Below are 21,179 nucleotides of genomic sequence, written 5' to 3' on the forward strand. Positions count from 1 at the left end.
TGATGCAAGGTAATGTGGTATAACAATTTAAGGGGTAATTCGCTGCAAGATATGCTTTTAAAAAAACTTGGCTGTCTATGCAGTTTTAAAAAAATTGCGGACAAATAAATAGGGACATCAATACAAAACTGGTGGAAAACTATCCTTTAAAGGGATAGCTAACCCAAAAATGAAAATTGTCATGGAGAAAGAAAGAAAAAAAAAAAAAAAAAAAAAAAAAAAAAAAAAAAAAAAAAACTCATTTAGTTCCAAACACAGATGATGTCACATGGCTTATTTTAACAATGTCCTTGATACCTTTCTTTTTCATAGCAGTTCTGTTGTGGTCTACGCAGGTTCAGAAAGCTCTTATAGATTTAATCAAAAATATTAACATGAGGGTGAGTAATTAATGAAAGAATTTTTATTTTGGGGCATACTATCCCTTTAAGTTACATGACTATAGATTACATCTTGAATTTTCAAAGAAATTAAGCTCATTTAGCTAGTTTAAACCATCCATTAGAACAAAAAAGCCTCCACTGCATAATTCATTTTTTTTTTTTTTGCCCAGTTACAACCTCTAAGCTCATAACAGACACTTTAAGCATTTCTTATACATTTTATAAAGGACACTTGACTTTTAATATAGAAATTTAATGCATTTGATGTATTTTCTGCATAGTGTCTAAGTGTTAATTAATATAACTCTTCCCTTTGAATTGACCATTAAGTCCATTCGGTTTAGTTGATATGCATGTTTGATTGACCACACAGCATCATGAAGGTGAACTTAACATTTACTTGTTCAAATGCCACAAAAACAGAGCAGAAGAGCTGTACAGAAGAAGAGTGATTGGTGATGAAGAGGTCATTTACCACATCTGAAGGTTTAGCTCATTTCACACAGCAGCAGCTCTTACCGCATATCGCACATGAAAAATCATTTACAAGATACTGCACGGTGTAATTTCACTCAGATGGGATACAAAATATAGAGCAGCAATTTTGACACCATTACAGACTAGAAGAAATATAAGAACATGAGTTCAAGACTCCAGAGAAGCAATGTAATCAAACTCAAGCATGTACACAGCAAATAAACAAACCTTAAATGTAGTAGAGGCTCACAGTGTGGCGAGATTACAGTAAACACTGCCGTTTCAAGGCACACGAGTAAGTTCCATCGTAAGCCGCGGTACAAGTCAGAGGTAATGCGTTATTACAAATCAAATGTCATCCAGATTAATAAAAATCGCACACAGACCAAGTACTCAATCATACGTCAATCACATTCCAGTCTGTAGAAGCTTCTTCCCCTCAGGGGGCGCAGCAGTTCAAACCAGAGGGGAAAAGGTAGTCACAGTTACAATGGTAAAAGTAAAAAGTCACGCTAAGGCACAGGTCCGGCCTGCTTCAGACTGTTGGCTCTCATTTGTGTGGTTTTTTTTTTTTTTTTTTTTGTAAAGAAAAGGGGAAAAAAATATGGAGCAGTGCCAACTGAAAAGCTAACTGGCTCCCTCTGCTGGTCTGCAGAGGAAAGGCACCATACACAGGAGTGAGGAGAGAATGAGTGGCTTTGTGTGGAAATACAGAAGCAACAGCAGGCATACTGTGCTTCCAGCAGTACTCTGAGCCTGGTGAGGGAGGAACGGCAACCCATACTCCATCTCCGACCAGCTGGGGCTTCACAACGTGACGGCCGAGATGCTAACGCCTTGCAACAGCAAAACTGTGCAGGTTGAACGAGGTCAAAGAGAGGTGTGAAAGCAGGCAGAAAACAAGAACGAGCGTGAACGAGACGGGTGCGGAAAGGACAGATTCCGGAGGATGAATATACGTGATCCGTATCCTCCAAGTGGAACGCACAGAAAACCCTGACTCTGTAAAAATGGGATGCAAAGATGGGAAACAGTGCAACACAAATACATGGTGAAAAAAAAAAAAAAAAAAAAAAAAAAAAAAAAAAAAAACAAAACACTATTTTGAGCTAAATCTAACACTAACCCAGCATCAGAGCTCCCCATAAAGACACAGACAGGTGACTCACTGAAGAAGACAGACAGCTACTGTAGCCGTTGCACAGACACATGATTTTCAAGCATGAGAGGAAGTGTTTGTAGTGGAGGAGCCTTTTTCAGAAAACTGAACAACTATATACACACACGACTAACAAGAGGCATAGCAGAAAAAGGCCATCGTCCTGTTTAAATCATTCAAATTAAAATAAAAAGACAAAAAAGCCTACAAAATAGGACTATTTAGATGAACATGACAGGAAACCCTTTTCTTTCATTGTGGTATCTGTTGCATCTTTGGGTTTAGAAAAATTAAAATTAAAATTAAAACAAAATTAAAAGGGCAAAATAAAAAGAAAACTATTTACAGACACATTGAAATGATATACACACACACAACCTTCAGCAATCATCCTTTAGCTTCAGGGTCCTTTCACTGGTGTGAACTCAATGACGGTTCATTGCTCTTTCACCCTCACTTAAAGATGGTATTCAAGCAGGGATCCCTTGAGAGAGCTGGTGGTTCAGAGGAAGCCGTTGAGTGCCGGTCAAAAGAAGCGCTTGCGTTTCAGGTAGGAGTCGGCATAGTGCCCCCCGAGACCCTGAGAGTGCTGACCTACATATCCCCCCTCTGGACTGGGCTCTGGAGACGGGATGAGGCGGGAGAACAGACGCTTCTGCCCACCGACGGGAGTCTAAACATGGACAGAAAATCAAAATGAATCGAAGAGCCACGCTAAGAATAACTGTTGAAAGGTTCCTGGCACACTCACACAATAATTGACAGGGAGCAAATATAGACATTAGATATCAGGGCTGAAGATGGCCTACCTTCACACCAGCGCCAGGTGCAGCAGAAAACAGGCTGGAGTGAGTCACTGGAGGCATTCCAACAGCCTGGAGAAACAAAGCAATTATTAAACTCTCTGGGATGGGTTACAGATGGCCGGAACATATATGCAAATAAAGAAATCGTAATAAAGATGGATATTATGGGATGGTGTGGTGAGGAGGAAGTCATGCTTCAGATAAGGATTTCAGAGCTTTCGAAAATGGGTCCTGATAAGTGATTTTTGGGCTCACGGCCAATTCTGTGATCAAACAAGTGTTGAGCCGCACAGCCACTCTAGCTGCTTTAAATAAGCCTGTCCATCTCAATGAAAGGATTTTTAATAATGTATTGTGCCTGAATTTATTGCAGTGAATTACGCAATACATTTACTGTTATATCAAAGCCAGATCAGAAGGCATAAAGACACTTATTAAATCGTTTTGGATAGGGATGCACAACATAAACATATTAAAGTTCATACTAAATTTAGAGGTGTGAATCTCTAGGCACTTCGTGATTCGATTATGATTCAGAGGGCTGTGATGCAAATGATAAAAACAATTACTGATGCATCTTGAGGCACTATGTTTTTTTCTATAAAGGATTTCTGCATATATTTTTCCCCTCCATGTGTGAGTACATTATGCTTTCAAAGTAAAGTGTCTAATGATCCATCGTTACTTCTAATATTTCATTAACAAAAACAAATGGAAGAGTTATATTTAAGGGTTGGAAACCTTCCTCACAACAGCAATCTTAATTAGTTTACCTACTTTGAATATCAAATTTGTGCATTTATTATATTTGTATACAAGTATAGACTACTTTTTAAAATAATTACAAATAAAAAAAAAAAAGCTAAGTTTAAAAGGCGAACAAAGAAACGTTACAATAAAAAAAAAACAAAGTACTTTAAGTATCTGAAAGTTTCTAGACGGGTGAACTTATGGATATTTCTCAGCATTATTGCTTTTTGATTATTACTGACTTTCACACTAATGCACAGACCCATTTCGACATCAGATCCTCATAACAACTGCCCAAGTTTACATTTCACATCATAAAAGGATTTAGAGATGCAATTGCATTTAACCACTCACACAGAGTAACACACAGCTGCAAACTGTGAGGGCTTTTTGGAACAAAGATGTACAATGTGTAAGTGAGGATTTAAAAGCAGCCATCGATCAGTATGTGAGCGTTGTGTATCCAATGTGTACTGCTCTCTAAACGGCATAAATGATGCCATCGTAGAGCATACACAAGAGAAAAAACAAAACAAAAAACACAGACAACGAAGCCCAGACTGTCTTTGTATTTCGCGTCAACCATGAAACTTTATGCAAATGTATACACTTATGATATTGTGCATGTTTGTGTAATTGACAGCGCGCAATATATTGCGGTTTCATTTACCCTTCAAACTGCGCAAATTGAAATAAAGCCCCAAGTAAACAAGTAACGGCTCTACTTTACCCCAGATACGCACGACCGGAAGGAGCGGAATCGGTCGACTGTGCCATAATAAAAACACTGCTGCTTTTCAAGCCGCGTGTCACGCTCGTTCAGCTGCCTTATTGCGCTTCGATGGCTTTCAGCCTCACCCTGCATCATACTACTACGTTAATTAATCTTTAATACATCATGAACATGATTTCTGCCTGAGTCCAGTCGGATTGCATCGGCTGTGAGGATGAAAACCACAACTCCCATGATTCCACACTCAGTCACGATGTCATCAAACTCACCTTTGTATCTTTTATATATCTTTTATATAATATGTAGCTTACGACTGTCTCTAGCACACACACAAGTGCCAATGCACATGTGAAAAAACTAGGTTCAGAATAGATTCTGAAATTTCAGAATCATTGAGAGATTTTAAACAATGATGTAGTAGTGCTTTAGCCATAACAAAGAATGTTTTGTTTTGAGTACCTTATTAAGCTGGGTGGAGGGGACGTTGGTATGGGCTCCAAAGCTGAAATAAGAGGACTGAGGGGGGCTGGGTGGATAGCTGAAAGAAGACCCTGCATCACTGTAGCCTGTGTGCCTGGAGTGCTTGAGAGACAGAGACAATTACGATTTCACACGTGTTCAGTCTTGGAACAGAACTCTTCTGGTGGTGTAAATGGAGGGAGGTGGAAACCATACCTGCAAACCGTAGCTGGGAAGTGCTGCATTTTCCAGAACCTCCTGCTGCTCATACAAATGAGACAAGGGGTCCTATGGATGGAGTGAAAAAGAGAGACAACATCCAGTCAGAAAAGGTGAGTGAGGAAGTCACACATTCAGTAAAACTGCTCTTAACACATGAGCCGACCTGGTGCAGAGAAAACTCCGGTGTGCAAGACTCCTGGAAGCGCAGGCTGTAGTTCGAGTGGATGCCGTGGTTTGCACGTTGGTTAGACGTGTTGCCAAGTGCCGTTCTCTTCCTGTAGGGGTGAGCCCTTGTGCTGGCACCTAAATAAACGTAATGCTTTAGGAAATGCAACAAGAAAAAAAACAAAAAAAAAAAAATAGGTAAAGATGCGCAAGACATCATGGGCGGACTGACCTGAAGATGGGAATATGCTAGAAGAACTGAGAAAAGGGTTCTGGGATGCACCAACTTCTTTGGGAGGCTCACCTAATATAGATGCTTCAGGAAAAAGAGAGGATCTGAATATACGAACCCGCTTTAGATACTATTTGGCAACACAATGAAGACTAACAGGACCAAACAACAGCTCATGCTGAGCTAAAAGCAAATTGCAGCAATTTCAAAGCTTTCCTCTGGAAGATCATGGCAGTAAATGTAGTCTGTGTGACAATAAGAGTGGATAAACAGGAGCAGCCATTAGCATCCATCTCACCCCGGGTAAAGTCGACCCATCTGCTCCTAACATCCCACTCAGGAGGGGCAAATTCAGTCCCTGCAGTGCAGGAGAGGCTGCTGGGGGAAAGCCGATCGGTGCGGCTGGGGTCTCGTTCTCTCTCCCAAGAGGTCGGCTGAGGGAAGGTTGTTTGATGGGGCCAAGGGTTTCATTCTGCAAGCCCAGTGTTGAAGCAATAGTGCCTGAATGAAATTAAATTTAGAACTGCACATTAAACTTTACAGCCAGTGGACAAGCTTAGTTTTCCCAGTTAACTTGTGGACAAGCAAGTGGGAGACCTCCATTGGTAGTTCAAATATTAATAACACTTTTTGGAATTAAGTCGAGTTCCTGTCTATGGAGGGTCAGAAAGCTCTTGGATTTCATCAAAATTTTTGTTCTGAAGATGAACAAAGGTCTTATGGGTTTGGAATGACATGAGGGTGAGTAATTAATGATGGAATTTTCATTTTTGGGTGAACTATCCCTTTAATGTAAAAAGTAAATATATGACCATGTACACACTGCAAATAATTGATGTCTTTTCAACTTTTAGTGCATAATCCTGTTCTGTCCACACCAATTTAACATTTGAATCTCATGAAGTTCATGGTTAATAGCAACCAGTCAGGAAAAAAATAAAAATAAAAAAACATTTTTTTTTTTGCTATAGAGAGGTGTAAAAATTTCTGCAAAGAAGGGTTGTTGTTGTTGTTTAAATATTGTTTTTTTTAATTTATTTGATGTTTTTTTAAAAAAATGGTTTGAATTTATTAATAATTTTTTTTTTTTTGGGTTTCCAAAGCAAGGTGTACTTAAGTACTAAAATAACTAAAACATTAAACTAAATTTAAAATTCAAACACATAAAACTATAACAGTATATCAATGACACTACAAATAATACGTTACCAAATAAAACTCTCCCAAACTCAGACAATTCTAAAAACGCAGTGTCCCTGACATTGTTTCCCATAACTGTGGGACAAAACGTTACAAACGTGTGGTACCTTGAGGCATCTCTCCCAACATGTTAATGCCTTGAAGAGGAAGAGCAGCCAGAGGATTTTCACTTAGCAGTCCAGCCTGTGGAAAGGCAGAACTGCATTAGTTTGACATTATAGAATAAATAAACACCATAATCCTTCAGAAAGACACTTTTGTCAATTACAACAAAAGTAAAGAGTGATGTAAACTGCACACAAAGGCAAAAGACGTTTGATGAACTTTCCAGCCGATACTCGAACAGAAGTTGCTAATAGGGTCTTAACAACTAATTACTTAAGCTCAAAGCACTGGTCTACAGTGGAAGAATAATCGAACAGCTAGTACTTTTCCAGAAGACAAACTAATTTGGTAAAATATCATTGAAAAGAAAAGCACACAAGCACCTCACACCCACACAGAGGAACCACTCACACAAGGGAGAAGACTGTACTCTTTATTGTGTAGAATATGTGCCCAAAGAAGAGGATTCCCTAAAAGAGCTTGCTGGGAGGGGAGAAGAAGAGAGAGAGGGCTAAAACACATGCTGCTGGGACAGTGGCAGGAGATGAGGGGTGGAGGGGTGGAGGGATGGACGGTACCTGTTGGACTTGGTTCTGGAGCAGCAGCTGCATGAGGGCAGCAGAGAGGGCAGGGTTAGCCAGCAGAGGTACAGTGGGCGCAGCTCCCAGCAGGCCTGCATATTGAGAGAAGAGTAACAAACTCACTGCCTGGATTAAAATAAAACACTCCTCCTCAAAAAAAAAAAAAAAAAAAAAGGCTACAGAAGAAAAACAGGGAGCATACGTACCTTGTTTATGCTGCAGCAGCATCTTCAGTGTAGCAGGGTTACTGAGGCCAGTAAGGATCTGCATGGCATTGGGTTCAGGAAGGAGACCCTTCCCTCTGTTCAAGGCCTGTAGAGGGAAAGGATGACATTTATAAAAAAAAAAAAAAAAATAAAAATAAAAAATAAAATAAAAATTGTAAAACCAAAATCACTTTACAATTTCATTTTGATTGTAGGATCTACTTAGACATCACAAAATGTAGGTTTTGAGAAAATTTGAGAAAGTTTTCCTCAAATAATGGAGGTCTACCATGGTTTGGGCGGCGATGAGGGCAGCCAGCATGCTTCTTCCTGGTGGTCCTGGAGCACAGAAGGACACACGTATGTGAGTGCCACCTAGAGCTCTGCCATCAGTCAGCCGCTGCACATCCTCCGCCATCTCAGGTGTGGAGAACTCCAGCACTGCAAACCGCCGAAAATTACAATCTTGACCCTGAGCAAGCTGTGGGGAGAAAGAAATAATGAAATCTGATTTTTTTTTTTCACAGATAAAATGAGCAGTATTAAGTCCAACAAGTCTGTTCCCATGAAGCAACGGACTCGAAATAAAAGCTCACCCTCCCCAATATAAAAATGGTCAATTCACTCGCCCTCATGTTGTTCCAAACATGTATGACTTCAATAATTCTGTGGAACATAAATATTTTGACGTGTTTTTCATCCATATATTGGAACCGAAACTGCTTGGTTACCAACCAACATTCTTGAAAATATCTTTTATATTCCACAGAAGAAAGAGTCATACGGGTTTAAAATGACATGGAGGCACTAAATGACAGTTTACAAATTCAGGGGAACTGACCCTTTTAATGTCACAAAACCGATGTGATTAGGCTGCTGATATGAATAGATATTTATTCAATGTTAACTGCAGCATAAACTAAAACGGAGGAGGGGAAACCACCTTTTTTTTTTTTTGCAATTTCAAAAGAAACAACTATATAAAAACGCTTTCTATTCCAAAAAGGTTAAACAAGCCCACTTTACAAGGTACAAACCCAAAACATTTTCACAATCATCTCATTAAAATAAAAAAAAAATAAAAATTTGATCGATAGATAGATAGATATACCCCATCTAGTGCAAATCAAAGATTCTGCTTGGAAACAGTCATATGGAGCATAATGAATGCCACATGTCCATCAGTAAACTACTGGAAGAGCTCAGTTGAACCCGCACCAAGCTGATAGGATAAAAGAAATGGAGAAAGTAAGGAGAGATGGTGGGGGGGGGGGGCACTATGACAAGCATAGTGCCTTGCTGAAATGCATCGTAACCACTGAGCCAAAACCAAAGCCCAGTACTATGCTAATCTACACAGAACACATGCATACTAATACAAAGAAAGACAACCTTTCCTGACAGAGCCATTAAGATTAATGCAGCTCCTGAGCTTCTCTGCTTTGGGTGGAATTGTGTTCAACAAGCAAACACAATGAGTCGCTAAGGCCTTGATTAGATATTCTTAGAAAAAATTTCATTAAACATTATTTGCCCATTTTACGCATGACTGGAGCCTTATCCACATGAGGCCAATTCAATACCTGCCTAAAACCTGAGGAGATTGGACTGGGAGCACAGCTGATTTAATGAGAATTAACTTCCAAAGCCTTTGCTAATTCCATAGCAATGGGGAACATGATGAAAAGTGTCATTCCCAACAATGCCCTGTGGAGTACGTGATCCACATTTAACATATGAAAAAGGCAGCAGCTCTCTCGTTCCAGAATGACCTGCTGACTGACAGCACCTGGCCCAGTCAGGTGGTGGTCACCATAGAAACCAATGCACTCTCTGCCATGGAGCACTCAGAACGGCCTCATGGAAAGCAGGTCAAAGGTGAAAGAGCTGAACATAAAAATGGAAGCATAAAAGGAAATTCAGCTTTATAGTTCAATAAATCTGACAAAGGCTATAAAAAAAAAAAAAAAATGCAGGAAGCAAAAAACACGCCACTTCGTCATGTTTACAAGTACTCTGAAAAATCTGTGAAATGCAAAAGTTTAGCAGAAAGTACAGGCTTTTCTTTTTCATACAATGAAGGCGTGTAGGGACAGGGGTCATCAAGCACCAAAAAGGACAAAAAGACCATTTAAGCTCCATAAAGTCAGCTTAATTCCAAAAATTGTTCCTTTGTGAGAAAGGAATCTTTAGTTACTCTCAGCTGAAGATTGATAAAAAACATGGACAGCTAGAATCAGAATCTACCTAGCCTTAGAGCTCAAATATTTAATGCAAAATGCAGATGACAAAACTGAGTGCACGCTTATAAACAGAACGATTAGATTCATTGCTCACTATATCGCGGTTATCATTCTTCGTGAATTTAAGGATTGGTTCACTTCCTGAATGAAAATTTCCTGATAATTTACCCCAATGTCACCCAAGATTTTCAGGTCTTTCTTTCTTCAGGTGAAAAGAAACTAAAGGCCCCGATATACTTCAAACAAAATCAAAGAACGAACTGATGAGACGCAATTTCAAACAAAATCAGGCTGAAACGAAGTTCATTTTGAGTTTGTTTCGGCAGTTCGAAACAGATGACCAAAGCGAACTTTCTGGGGGAGTTCGTTGTGGCTCCTAAACACCTACAAGTTTCCATTGGTCTGTGGTGGTTACGCAATCGGTGGGTGTGTTCTGAAACTCCATCTATGACGTGCGATTTTTTTCTTCCCCCGGTTTGTTTCTCATTCAACAGAGGTCAGGCAAGAGAGAACAATATCTCTGGCCTAGTCACTAGCAACATGAATACACTGGCAGGGCTCTAGAGTGCGACATAATGCAACCTAATTTCTCAATGGTGCAAAAAAAAAAAAAAAAAAAGGTCTCCGTAACTCTGAAAGTTTCTCTGTGGTTCAACAACAGACACTGGAGCCCTGCATTTCAGCCCGAGCCCGACGACCCCGGACTTTTTTACGCCCCTCGAGATAATTTTCACGTCATAGTTCAGATGCTGGCCAGGCCTCCCGCCTGTTTTAGACTTCTCCTTTTATATTTAAGACATCATCAATTAGTGAAAAAAAAAAAAAAATTGCCGCGCTGGTGGAAACAACACGAGACCATACTACCGCGATGGTCAAGAGCGGCTCGACGGTGTTTAGTGTCCCGCAGCAGCAGCGCAGCTGAACAGTTCTCCATTCAAAAACACACAATAGACTCAAGCTTGCCTCAAAGCACCGGCAAAAGTAATTACCATAAATGTGACGGGGAAATAGTAAGGAGATGTTTGAATTATTTACTAATAAACTAGTGTTTTCTGAGTCTGTGTCGCAAGGATGAAGTTGCTGATCCTGACTCGCCAACTCATTAGACTCACCTTTAGAGAGAAGTGCATCTTTACGGATTTTGATTATTATGAAAGTTTTTGTTTTCGATTTGCTTCGTCAAGTAATCATTTAAAGCCTTCTATAGATATATTTATCATGTCTGTGAGGTATGTTTTCACTGAGTTTCGGTTCATTTTTGTACTCCTGTTAAAGACGAGACGCAGAAAGAGCACCATGTTTGTTTTCTTTATTTCATAAAAGCAAAATGTTTTGTTGATATTTTGAGTGCACAAATAAAAGAGCCTTTGCAGTTACGAATGAGGTTTTACTCTTACCTTTATGAGCAAAAATGACAGCGTATCTACTGAAAAAAAATAAATAAAAAAAAAGGCAATCTGGGTCTAACGTTTAAACAATGTTACATGCTTGAACTGTTTTATATCTATAGATTTTATTTTAGGCGAGTAGTGATGATTTGAGAAGGCTAAATTGATCAAACATAGGCTATTTATGCAAAAAGCGACGCAGGGAAACATCAAAAGCTTTCCAAACCCATGAAAAGAACAAAAGTAAAGATAAGGTAGCAAGTACCAAATACATGCGTTTCAAATAAATGTTACACCATACTGCCGCTGCTGTTGTTTTTCTTTCAATAAGCGAATTTAAAGGGTATAAATGAAATGTCAAACGAACATACAACAATAAACCTTTGTCTTTATCAAAAGTAAATCATGACACCACATAAAATATAAAAATGTGTAAAAATTTATCAAGTTTAATAAAATAAATGACTTGATTTTCTCGTTGTGTTTAGGGGATACGCGCGAGCGTCATGAGTTATGTTTACATTAATCTTCACTCCGCCTCCAGCAGCATGGGGGTGTCGGAATGTTTGAAAACAGTTTACCGTTGCTCAGCCTTTTCAAACTTCTTTTTACCCACAAACGAAGAACGAAAACGAACTTTGTTTGAAGTATACTGGGGCCTTAAAGGTGCTGTATGAAAGATTTTGACTACTAAAGCATAAAAATACCATAATATGTTTGAAGATATTTAAGAAACATGCCAAGTTAACATACTTGTTTATCTGAAAAACAATGCTACAGCCAGTTATTCTCCTTTGAAAATGTGCGTTCCGGGCTGGATTTTCAATCTTTGTTTTGGTTTGTGAAACCCACCCACTGAGAGTTTACCCAATTGAATTTCAGCACCCCGGGTTGCCAGTTGGGGGAAAACAGCGCATTTCATTCATCATCAAGTGCGCTCGTTCCTGTTTGTGTCATCAATCTGGCAACCTGCGAGTGTGTCAAGTCTGAGGAGGAGGGGCCGGGTAAAAGAAAAGAAAAAAAAACCCTCTCCAATATTTTGAATTTGGACTGTAATACCTAGTTCAACCACTCGGTGTCAATCCTAAATACAGCACCTTTAAGGTTTTTGAGGAAAACATCCCAGGAATTTTCTTGACCGGTTGAAGGTCCAAATTGCAGTTTCAATGCAGCTTCAAAGGGCTCTACACGATCCCAGCAGAGGAATAAGTGTCTTATGTAGAGAAACTATTGGACCTTTTCTAATACAAATGCATATACTTTAACCACAAATGCTTGTCTTGCACTAGCTCTGCAATGCATGTCCACAACTTCAGTAAATAAATTTCTGACACAATACCATGATTTAGTGTTACTACAGTAAATATTGGTTGATTTGTAGATTGAAAAGCCTTTACACAGTGTTTCTCAGCACTGTTTTATCTGCCTTTAATTTAAATCAGCAAGTCATTTGTGTTTGCTGAATTCAAGTGCTTTACACTGGATCTCACAACACTGTTTAGTGTTTGCATGACCGAGTAAACGCATCTGCTCTGGTGAGCTTGCACTGCTGTTCTTCTTTCATTTATTGGTGGATCGCACCAGTTCTCATGTTGCGCTGCTGTTTGAACAGAGTCAAGCAGATAAACGGTCCGTGTGTCGCAGCTCAAATGAGTCACGCTGTTTCGTTCCGCTTTTGGCACGCAAACATATCGAACATTTATTGAACTCTACATACCGGTTTACCAAGGAAAATATTGCGATAATTTTTGTTCGATTTATTGCCCATCCCTACTGTCACTTAGTGGTGTATTTTTTTAAGTCACCATGAAATCAAAGTTAAATTCTTATTTTTTTTAATGGAATACTGTAGTGTGTTTTAAATAATTTATCCATGCACTTCATTATTTCTTTAAATTCATGTTTCCTAGTAATCTTTAAAACAAAAACGTTAACCTCCCCTCCCCCTTCGACTCTTCTCTTCTGGTCACGAGCTATGGTGCAAGGGCGGAGCTAGTGATGTGAGGGTTAAACGCTGGGATAAACAATGGGGAAAACCTGAAGCTTCACTTTATAGAAATCAATGCATTGACCAGTGCTGACTCAAGCCAGGGGTGGGGGGGGGGGGGGGGGGGGGGGGGGGTATACTACCCTTAAACAAATTTTTTTTTTTAAAGATATTAGGATATTACCACATCATTACTCATAGGACATCGCAAACTATTTTTTTTTTTTTTATGAATACGATTTAACCTGATGGAGGACGCGCTCAGTCATTCTGTCTGTCTGGTATGTTTTGTGCCATTGATCGTCCTCGTCTTCCTCAAAAAAAAAAAAAAAAAAAAAAAAAAAAAAAAAAAAATCTTCATGCTAAGGTGTCGCCGGTGAATCCAGTGGAGAGAAATCTTCACAACTAACTGCAAACTGGCATTCAGATCTGCCTCCATTTTGTTAGCAACGCCCCAAATTCCAATGAACCAATCAATTCTCGAAGGACGAAATCAAGTCCCGCCCTCTCATTTCAGATGCCGTTTCACTCGGATAGACGTCACATTAGAGAAAAAGACAATCTCTACTTCTGTTTCATGGCGACTTCAAGCTAGAGGACAGGTTTGGGTTAAAAAAAAAAAAAAAAAAAAAAAAAAAAAAAAAAAAAAAAAAAAAAAAAAAAAAAAAAAAAAAAAAAAAAAAAAAAAAGATTGAAAAGTCTGTAAGGTGTGTAATTCCATTAAGCAATTTAAACCATTAAAGCATTCCATTTAACATGAGGGAAAAAATAAATACCCAAACAGATTAGGACGTTAACATTATTTTCGACTGAAGACAGCTGCAACTTTAAGACTCATAATGGCGCTCAATCAGCCGGACTGGATAAATGTCAGTCATCCAGTGGATAAATGTCAGTAGAGCAACTGAAGTATAACAGCTTTTATCAGCAACACTGCAGTAAGAGATCCAAAGAAGTGGAAATGTACAAGTTTGACTGGAATGAATTGGGGGTTGCTAAACCAGTTGCTACTTCAAAACTGGGGATTTCTAGCTTTTTTTGACATTTTTATTATGTCATGCAAATATACAATCACTTAGAAAAATAAAAGTTCTCCTCTCCTCAACCAGATACTTTTTGCTCGGTTCACGAAAGGCTGGAGATAGATATTATCTTCTGATTCAGTGGTCACATTATCTCAACATTTCTGCCAGCTTTTAATTAGCGGTATATACACAAGCACCCTAGATTTCATCATCGTAATATTGCAGAAGGAAGATAATGTTCCACCAGATAATTAAGTAAATAAGCATGACAGAGCATATGAAGAGACGGCCACAATGGCTGCAAATTAAACTTCAAATTAAAACTCTAGCACTGGAGAAACAATCAAGTTGCATGTTGATTACAATATCTTGCCATCTGCCTCAGAGAACATACAAATGGCATGAAATTAAAATTGACCCCATTTACTTTCTTAATATCAATGTCTTATTGTACACACTATAAAAAGAAAATTATGCCCCTTGTAATCAAATTTTCTGTAGACAGAAAGAACCAGTCAAAAAAATTTAAAATATTTATCTGGCAAAGAATATCACCTCCACCCTTTATAACTTCACACTGAAAATTCAGTTTCACTTTAAATTAATCACATTTTAATTAGATTGTGAATGTGATTTCAGGTTATTTTAAACCATATTTTAAAATTAAAACAAATTGTGATAATCTTTTCTTTCCTATTGTGACAAATTCAAATGAAATGTGTGTGTGTGGGGGGGGGTTTAGTGCTGTCCTATAGTATTAAGCCTCAAATGTCAACTATACAACGGATTGGTTTCTTTAAATTATAAAAAAGTAAAAATATGAAATGGTATTATAATGTTATACTAAAACTAAAAAAAAAAAAAAAAGAAAAAAAAAAGGGGAAAAATAGCACAGGTGGATCGTTCACCCAAAAATCAAAATTAAGTCATTAATGACTCACCCTCATGTTGTTCCAAACCCGTGAGACCTCCGTTCATCTTCGGAACACAGTTTAAGATATTTTTAGATTTAGTCCGAGAGCTTTCTGTCCCTCCATTGAGAATGTATGTACGGTATACTGTCCACATCCAAAAGGGTAATAAATACATCTTCAAAGTAGTCATGTGACATCAGAGGGTCCGTTAGAATTTTTTGAAGCATCGAAAATACATTTTGGTCCAAAAATATCAAAAACTACGACTTTATTCAGCATTGACTTCTCTCCCGGGTCTGTTATGAGCGCGTTCAACGAAACATTGACTCGTTCTCGAGTCAAGAACCGGTTGCATCGGTTTTCGGATCACCGGTAGTGATGGGAAGTTCTGTTCTTCTTCTCCGCGAACCGGTTCTTTCGGACGGTTTGATTCAATAAACCGGTTGCCGAAAACCGGTTCACCAGTTCTTTTGCGCTCTAGACATAATGACTTCATTGGCGATGATTGCCCTTGATTTGAAGCCTTCGGTTTACCCGCGCTCATAACATTAGCACAGAATCGGTTCAGAATCAATCACCAAAAGAACGAGTTCGGTTCAGACGCGCTGTGTGTCAGTCTGAATCACGCATGCGTAGTATCATCAGCTCCTCGTTCTCGAATCGGATGCGTCCGACAGAAACGGTTCTTGACTCAAGAACGAGTCAATGTTTCGTTCGTTATCTGGCTCGGTTCAGTCAGTGTACTGTTTGAGTAAATGAATTACTCCGGGATATTGGTTATTTGAACTCAGAGGAGTAGTGTCAGCCATGTTAAAAAAGTTAACAGTTAAGTCATTTGTGGATTAATGCTTATTGTTGACGCGAAAACCGTTTCAAACGATTCAGTTCGATTTGGTGAACTGGTTCAAGAAGATCCGGTTACATCGAGTGATTCGTTCGCGAACCGGATGTGAGGTGAACGCGCTCATAACAGACCCGGGAGAGAAGTCAATGCTGAATAAAGTCGTAGTTTTTGATATTCTTGGACCAAAATGTATTTTCGATGCTTCAAAAAATTCTAACGGACCCTCTGATGTCACATGGACTACTTTGAAGATGTTTTTATTACCTTTCTGGACGTGGACAGTATACCGTACATACATTCTCAATGGAGGGACCAGAAAGCTCTCGGACTAAATATAAATATCTTATACTGTGTTCCGAAGATGAACGGAGGTCTCACGGGTTTGGAACGACATGAAGGGTGTTTTTTCATGGGTGAGTCATTAATGACATAATTTTGATTTTTGGGTGAACTATCCCTTTAAGATAACGAAAAAAAAAAAAAAAAAAAAAAAAAACGCATCTTAAGCACACACAATAATAACATAAGTGGACTTTGAACACTTAAATGCTGCTTTGAACGATTACGTAATTGTGGCATCCATAATTGTAATTGCGATTAGAAATTCGATTAATTGTGCAGCCCTAGCAGAGGGTGAACCAACTCCAGGGTGAGGCTAAAAGTACCTACTTTAAATCAGAGTAATTTATTAACTCACTTAATAAACCCTTCTTCTAAGGAAAGTACCACAAATGGATGTCATAAATTATATATGACTGAATTTGTATTTAATGTGATCACAATTTAATAAAAACAAGCGCAGTCCACTGCTGCACATGTGCCACAATATCAATACTCGTATCGTCAAATCTCTGTGACGATACATCGTTGTATCAATGTATCGAACACAGCACTAGTTTCATCAGGAAGTGACGATTTTGTTCTCTGACTCGTTGGATGGAAACGGTGCTTTATTCTCAAATGTTTTATGTGATATTCCAGTTTTGCACACAAGTTAAATTCGTAACTTTGGATGGAAACATAGCTAAAGTGAAGCAAACAGTCACATAAAATTACCTCGGTGCTAGTTGACAACATTATCTTGCCTCCTTTGCAGTTGTAGTAGAAAAGACAACGTAGTGTTTTTATTCCATTACACAGATCATGTTAGAGATCAGACAGATTATGCTAGATTCACTATTTAGATGCGCTCAAAACGTACATGCTGAGGACATCTGTTAAAATTGTGAAAATGCAACAAGTGCAACAAAAACAGACCTTTATCGTTCACTGGTGTGGACACAAATTAGTTATCGCTCTTGGCGTGAACAAGCCTTAAAAGATGGGAACCACTGGGCAAACACACCTATTTAAAGCATGTTTAAACAGAAAAACTATGGAAAAAAATATTCTGCATGAACAAACCCTTACTTCCACACTTGACTCAGGTCAGGTGGGTCAAGCACTCGTACCAACCTGGCAGAAGATGGGAGCGTGTGTGTCAGTCAGCACACTGCGGAGATCCTGAGCGGTGAGGATGTTTTGAGGTAGTCGGTCCACACAAAGGCAGCACGAGTGCAGCATGGGAAACGTGAGAGAGCCAACCTCTGTCCAGTGTACATACAGCATTCTTGACCCAAGCTGCTTCCCCAGCAGCTCTGACTTCGCCCTGGCTGCAGAGTCCTTCTTCATGTACTCCACAAAGCCATAGCCCTTTGAGTGGCCCGTGGTGGCACTGTGCACCAGGAAGCAGCGCTCAATGTTTCCGAAGGGGCGGACGAGCTCCTCAAACTGTTGCTGGGTGAAAGCCCTGGGAAGGTTGGCAATGCATAGCAGAGCGTCGGTCGGCTGCAGCTGCACAGAGATCTCACGGTCACGGAGAACATATTGGTGAAACTCCTTTATCGCAAACTGGGCCTGCTCACCATTCAGTAGCGTCACAAAGGCGAAAAGGAAAAACAATTTTTTTTAAAAAAAAAATACAAAAAAATAACGATGTACTACTAAAATTTGGGGTTGAAAAGAAGTCTTACACTGACCAAGGCTGCATTTATTTTATCAAATTAAAGTAAAAACAAAAAGCTTTTGACAGTTTAAAATATTTTTTTTTCTCTCTATTGTAATGCTTTAAAATATTTTATTCCAGTTATGTAAAGCTGAATTTTCAGCATCATTTCTCCAGTCTTCAGTGTCACCAGACCCTTCTGAAATCATTCTAATATGCTGATTTGATGCTTAAACATTTATTATCAATGTTGAAAACAGCTGTGCTGCCTAATATTTTTGTAGATACTGAAATGCATTTTTTAGGGTTCTTTGATTAAAATAAAGTTCAAAAGAACATTTATAAAAATCTTTTATAAAAATGTATAATTTACATTTATAAAAATCTCTTGTAACATTTTAAATGTTCTGACTGTCAGTGGATCAATTTTAATCATCTTCGCTGGCAAAAAAAGTAATAAATCGAACACCTAAGACTACAATAATCAGTCAATAATAATAATAATAATAAAAATATGGGTTGAGGTGATGCTAAAAAGACTTGCTCAAGTTGCTCAGAACGATATAAAATGTTGCCAATGTCCATTCCAAATAAAAACAGCACCCAACAACATGTGATTACAACAAATATCCATTCATGTGATAATATGATGATTCATACACACCTGTCCCTTTGTATTTGTCCACAAAGCAGTACTTCAAATCATAGCTACTTAACAGCTCGTGCACCTCCTAAAGAAAAACACAACAGAAAAAAGAAATTCATCATTCAGGAAGACTTCCATTCATAAACCATAATAATTGTACCCTCCATTTTGCATGAACAATGAAATCATCCAATAGATTCAAAACAACTTGAATGGCTCAGCTATCATTTCTGTCCTGTCATATTGGCACCTTCTATTCCCACAACATATCAAATAAATTGATCTTTCAGTGGTTATGATTGAGTGATTAATAAATTACTTTTGACAGCAACAAGGGAAAGAAAAAAAAAACTCCACTTTTGCTTTCAGGCTTCCTACGTGTTACCATAATATGAACCAGCACTTTCTTTCAGTGTCAGTGAAAGCAAATCGTTTTGTTTCAGCGCCTTCTGTCCTTTGTCATCCTCACTGCTCCCATTCCGATCTGGAACAATACTAGAGTCGCTCAAACACAAACGCACACCTGTTTTCCCCATGAATCAAGCATTTTCCTAAGAGAACCACGTCCACAAAGAACAAGAACCAACCGAGCCATATGAACATTGCTCATTCCCATAATATAACCATTTGAGAACTTGGATGACCAAAAAAATAAATAAAAATGTGACTTACAATGGAGCAGCTAGTAGCATCTAGAAAAAAAAAAAAAAAAAAAAAAAAAAAAAAGAGTAACAATTCCCAAATGAAGAAATGCAGTTAATCGTTTGGTCATAGTACGTGGTACTAGAAACATGCGAATAGTTACGAGTAACAAACTGAATACATTCTAAACATTTATTAGCACATTCTGACCAGTTATTAAATGGCAAGTAAAATAAGCAACTGTTTAGTCACAAATGGGATAATCACTAATGTCTTATAAATTGGTACAAGTATTTACTAAAAAGCACTATGTTAGCCAACTAGAAACCTGTGAATAGTTATTAGTAAACAGTACCAGCCACAACTGGAATTAATTTCTAATCATAATGAATAGCTGAGGTCTGAACCACAGACCACCCTATTAGTTCATTGAGAAAATCTAACTTTTTTAATGGCATGCCAGCTTCTTTAGCCATTTCCATGGTGAAAACTCTATTCAAGCTACTGATTTACAACATAAAGGCATTTAAGACTTCAAACTTGTCATGAGTATCAACAATAAAAAAAAAAAATCTAGAAGAAACAATACAATTCAATAAAACATTTGACAGACAATGAGCTCCTACGTGTACATATGGGTGGGATTTAATTTGCAATTTAAAACAATGAAACATTAACTAGTCACTGCTGGGATAGTGACTAGTAACAAAAGGAACACAATTACTAGTATGTAATTGAACAACAGTGATATATTGAGCGTGTACGTTACTGTCTGAATGGAGAAGCTCTAATAACTCAGCATAAGTGAAATTAAATATACTTGTAACAACTGGATTACTTTGTATAAAGTGAAAAAAGAAGGAGAAACATTAATAGTAATTGGTTTTACAAAATAAATGACAAAACTGCTTGCCAGACTCTGGTTAACAGGTAGTCAAATAACATTCATGACAAGTAACTAATTGGAAATTGGAAGCATTTTCAGATTGAAGCGTCAAACTTGTGAGAGGATTTCTATACTTGCGTCGCCCAAAGGAATTAGAAATAGTGAAACGAAGCAGCGAATATATAAAACGAACCTGTGACTTCACAAGCTGTGAGTGGGCACGTTTTCAGGATAAGCATCCGGGGATTCAGCTCGATTAAATGAACGGTCAAACGGCCCGCGTCCGTTCAATACAACTAACTTTCACAACTCGCATCGGACTCCATCCCGTTACTGCGATGACACGAGGCTCAGTGGGATCAAAACATCTCTTTTGATGGTCACACCAGATTCAGTTATCGACACCAAAACAATGTTAACCCACAGTCCGTTAACTACGGAGTCAGCGCTAACTGAGATTTGAAAGTGGAAGTGTGACTCGATCTGTGTTTGGGACGCTCGTGCAAACATCATCAATTGTTTGATGTACAAACCTGATTGCTGATATCGGCGGGGAGGTTCTTGATAATTATTTTTCGCCGATTATAAAACTCTCTTCTCGTTCTTTCCAAACGACAAGCAATCTCTTCTGGACCGAGGGCCGTCGGTTCATCGTCGAGCCTTCGCGGACAGTCGCTGGCCGCCGGTGAACCCTCCTCGCCGGTGTCCGCATCAACGTGTTTGCCCGCTTCAAACCCCCAGTTTTCGGGCTCGGCTGCTTGGTCGTAACTTTTAAGGAGTGGATTCGGGGCAAAGTTGGCAGCAGTGCTGGATTTCTCGTCTGTGGCAGCTGAGCTAACGGACACCGCGGCCGCCATGTCTCCGTGTGGAAGTTTGTGCGCTCACTCGCTCGTCTGCTTTTGGCCAGTTTAAACAATACACACATGCGAGAAACTCGCCCGCTGATTGGTCGAGGGGAAATGCATTTTTCTTTCAGGCTTGGGGGGCGGGGCTAACGAGTCACGTCTCAAATTTGAACACAAAGCATGTGGGTTGCCAGATACCATCAAAACATAAAATAATTACACAAGAATAACTTTTCCTTGTCTCCGTTTCCGTTTTTTTTTGTGCTGTTCTTGGTTTCATATTAAAAGGAAAAAGTA

At 38.8% G+C, this 21,179-nt stretch overlaps 1 protein-coding gene across 1 annotated transcript; it reads right to left on the minus strand.

Moving 5' to 3' along the window:
• Nucleotides 1-760: 760 nt before the first annotated feature.
• On the minus strand, nt 761-20,972 carry LOC109048700 (ribonucleoprotein PTB-binding 1-like). The gene is made up of 14 exons (XM_042720024.1): nt 20,571-20,972; nt 18,529-18,594; nt 17,335-17,805; nt 7,768-7,959; nt 7,479-7,584; nt 7,270-7,364; nt 6,694-6,769; nt 5,685-5,887; nt 5,387-5,471; nt 5,153-5,292; nt 4,984-5,055; nt 4,768-4,890; nt 2,829-2,894; nt 761-2,692 (listed from the first exon to the last, which is right to left on the minus strand). Exons 1-14 carry the CDS (start codon nt 20,892-20,894, stop codon nt 2,546-2,548), a joined length of 2,166 nt encoding a protein of 721 aa, XP_042575958.1. The 5' UTR covers nt 20,895-20,972; the 3' UTR covers nt 761-2,545.
• Nucleotides 20,973-21,179: the final 207 nt, after the last annotated feature.

The sequence above is a fragment of the Cyprinus carpio genome, chromosome B3 (genome assembly GCF_018340385.1).
Source record: "Cyprinus carpio isolate SPL01 chromosome B3, ASM1834038v1, whole genome shotgun sequence".
Taxonomy (NCBI): Eukaryota; Metazoa; Chordata; class Actinopteri; order Cypriniformes; family Cyprinidae; genus Cyprinus; species Cyprinus carpio.

Bases quoted from the DNA above. Each gene is read 5' to 3' on its own strand.
- LOC109048700 (XM_042720024.1), bottom strand. From the start codon at position 20,894: ATGGCGGCCGCGGTGTCCGTTAGCTCAGCTGCCACAGACGAGAAATCC. The intron at 5,293-5,386 runs GTCAGTCCGCCC...ACGTTTATTTAG, and splicing joins TAGCATATTCCCATCTTCAG to GTGCCAGCACAAGGGCTCAC. The intron at 2,895-4,767 runs GTACTCAAAACA...TTGTTTCTCCAG, and splicing joins CCTCCACCCAGCTTAATAAG to GCTGTTGGAATGCCTCCAGT.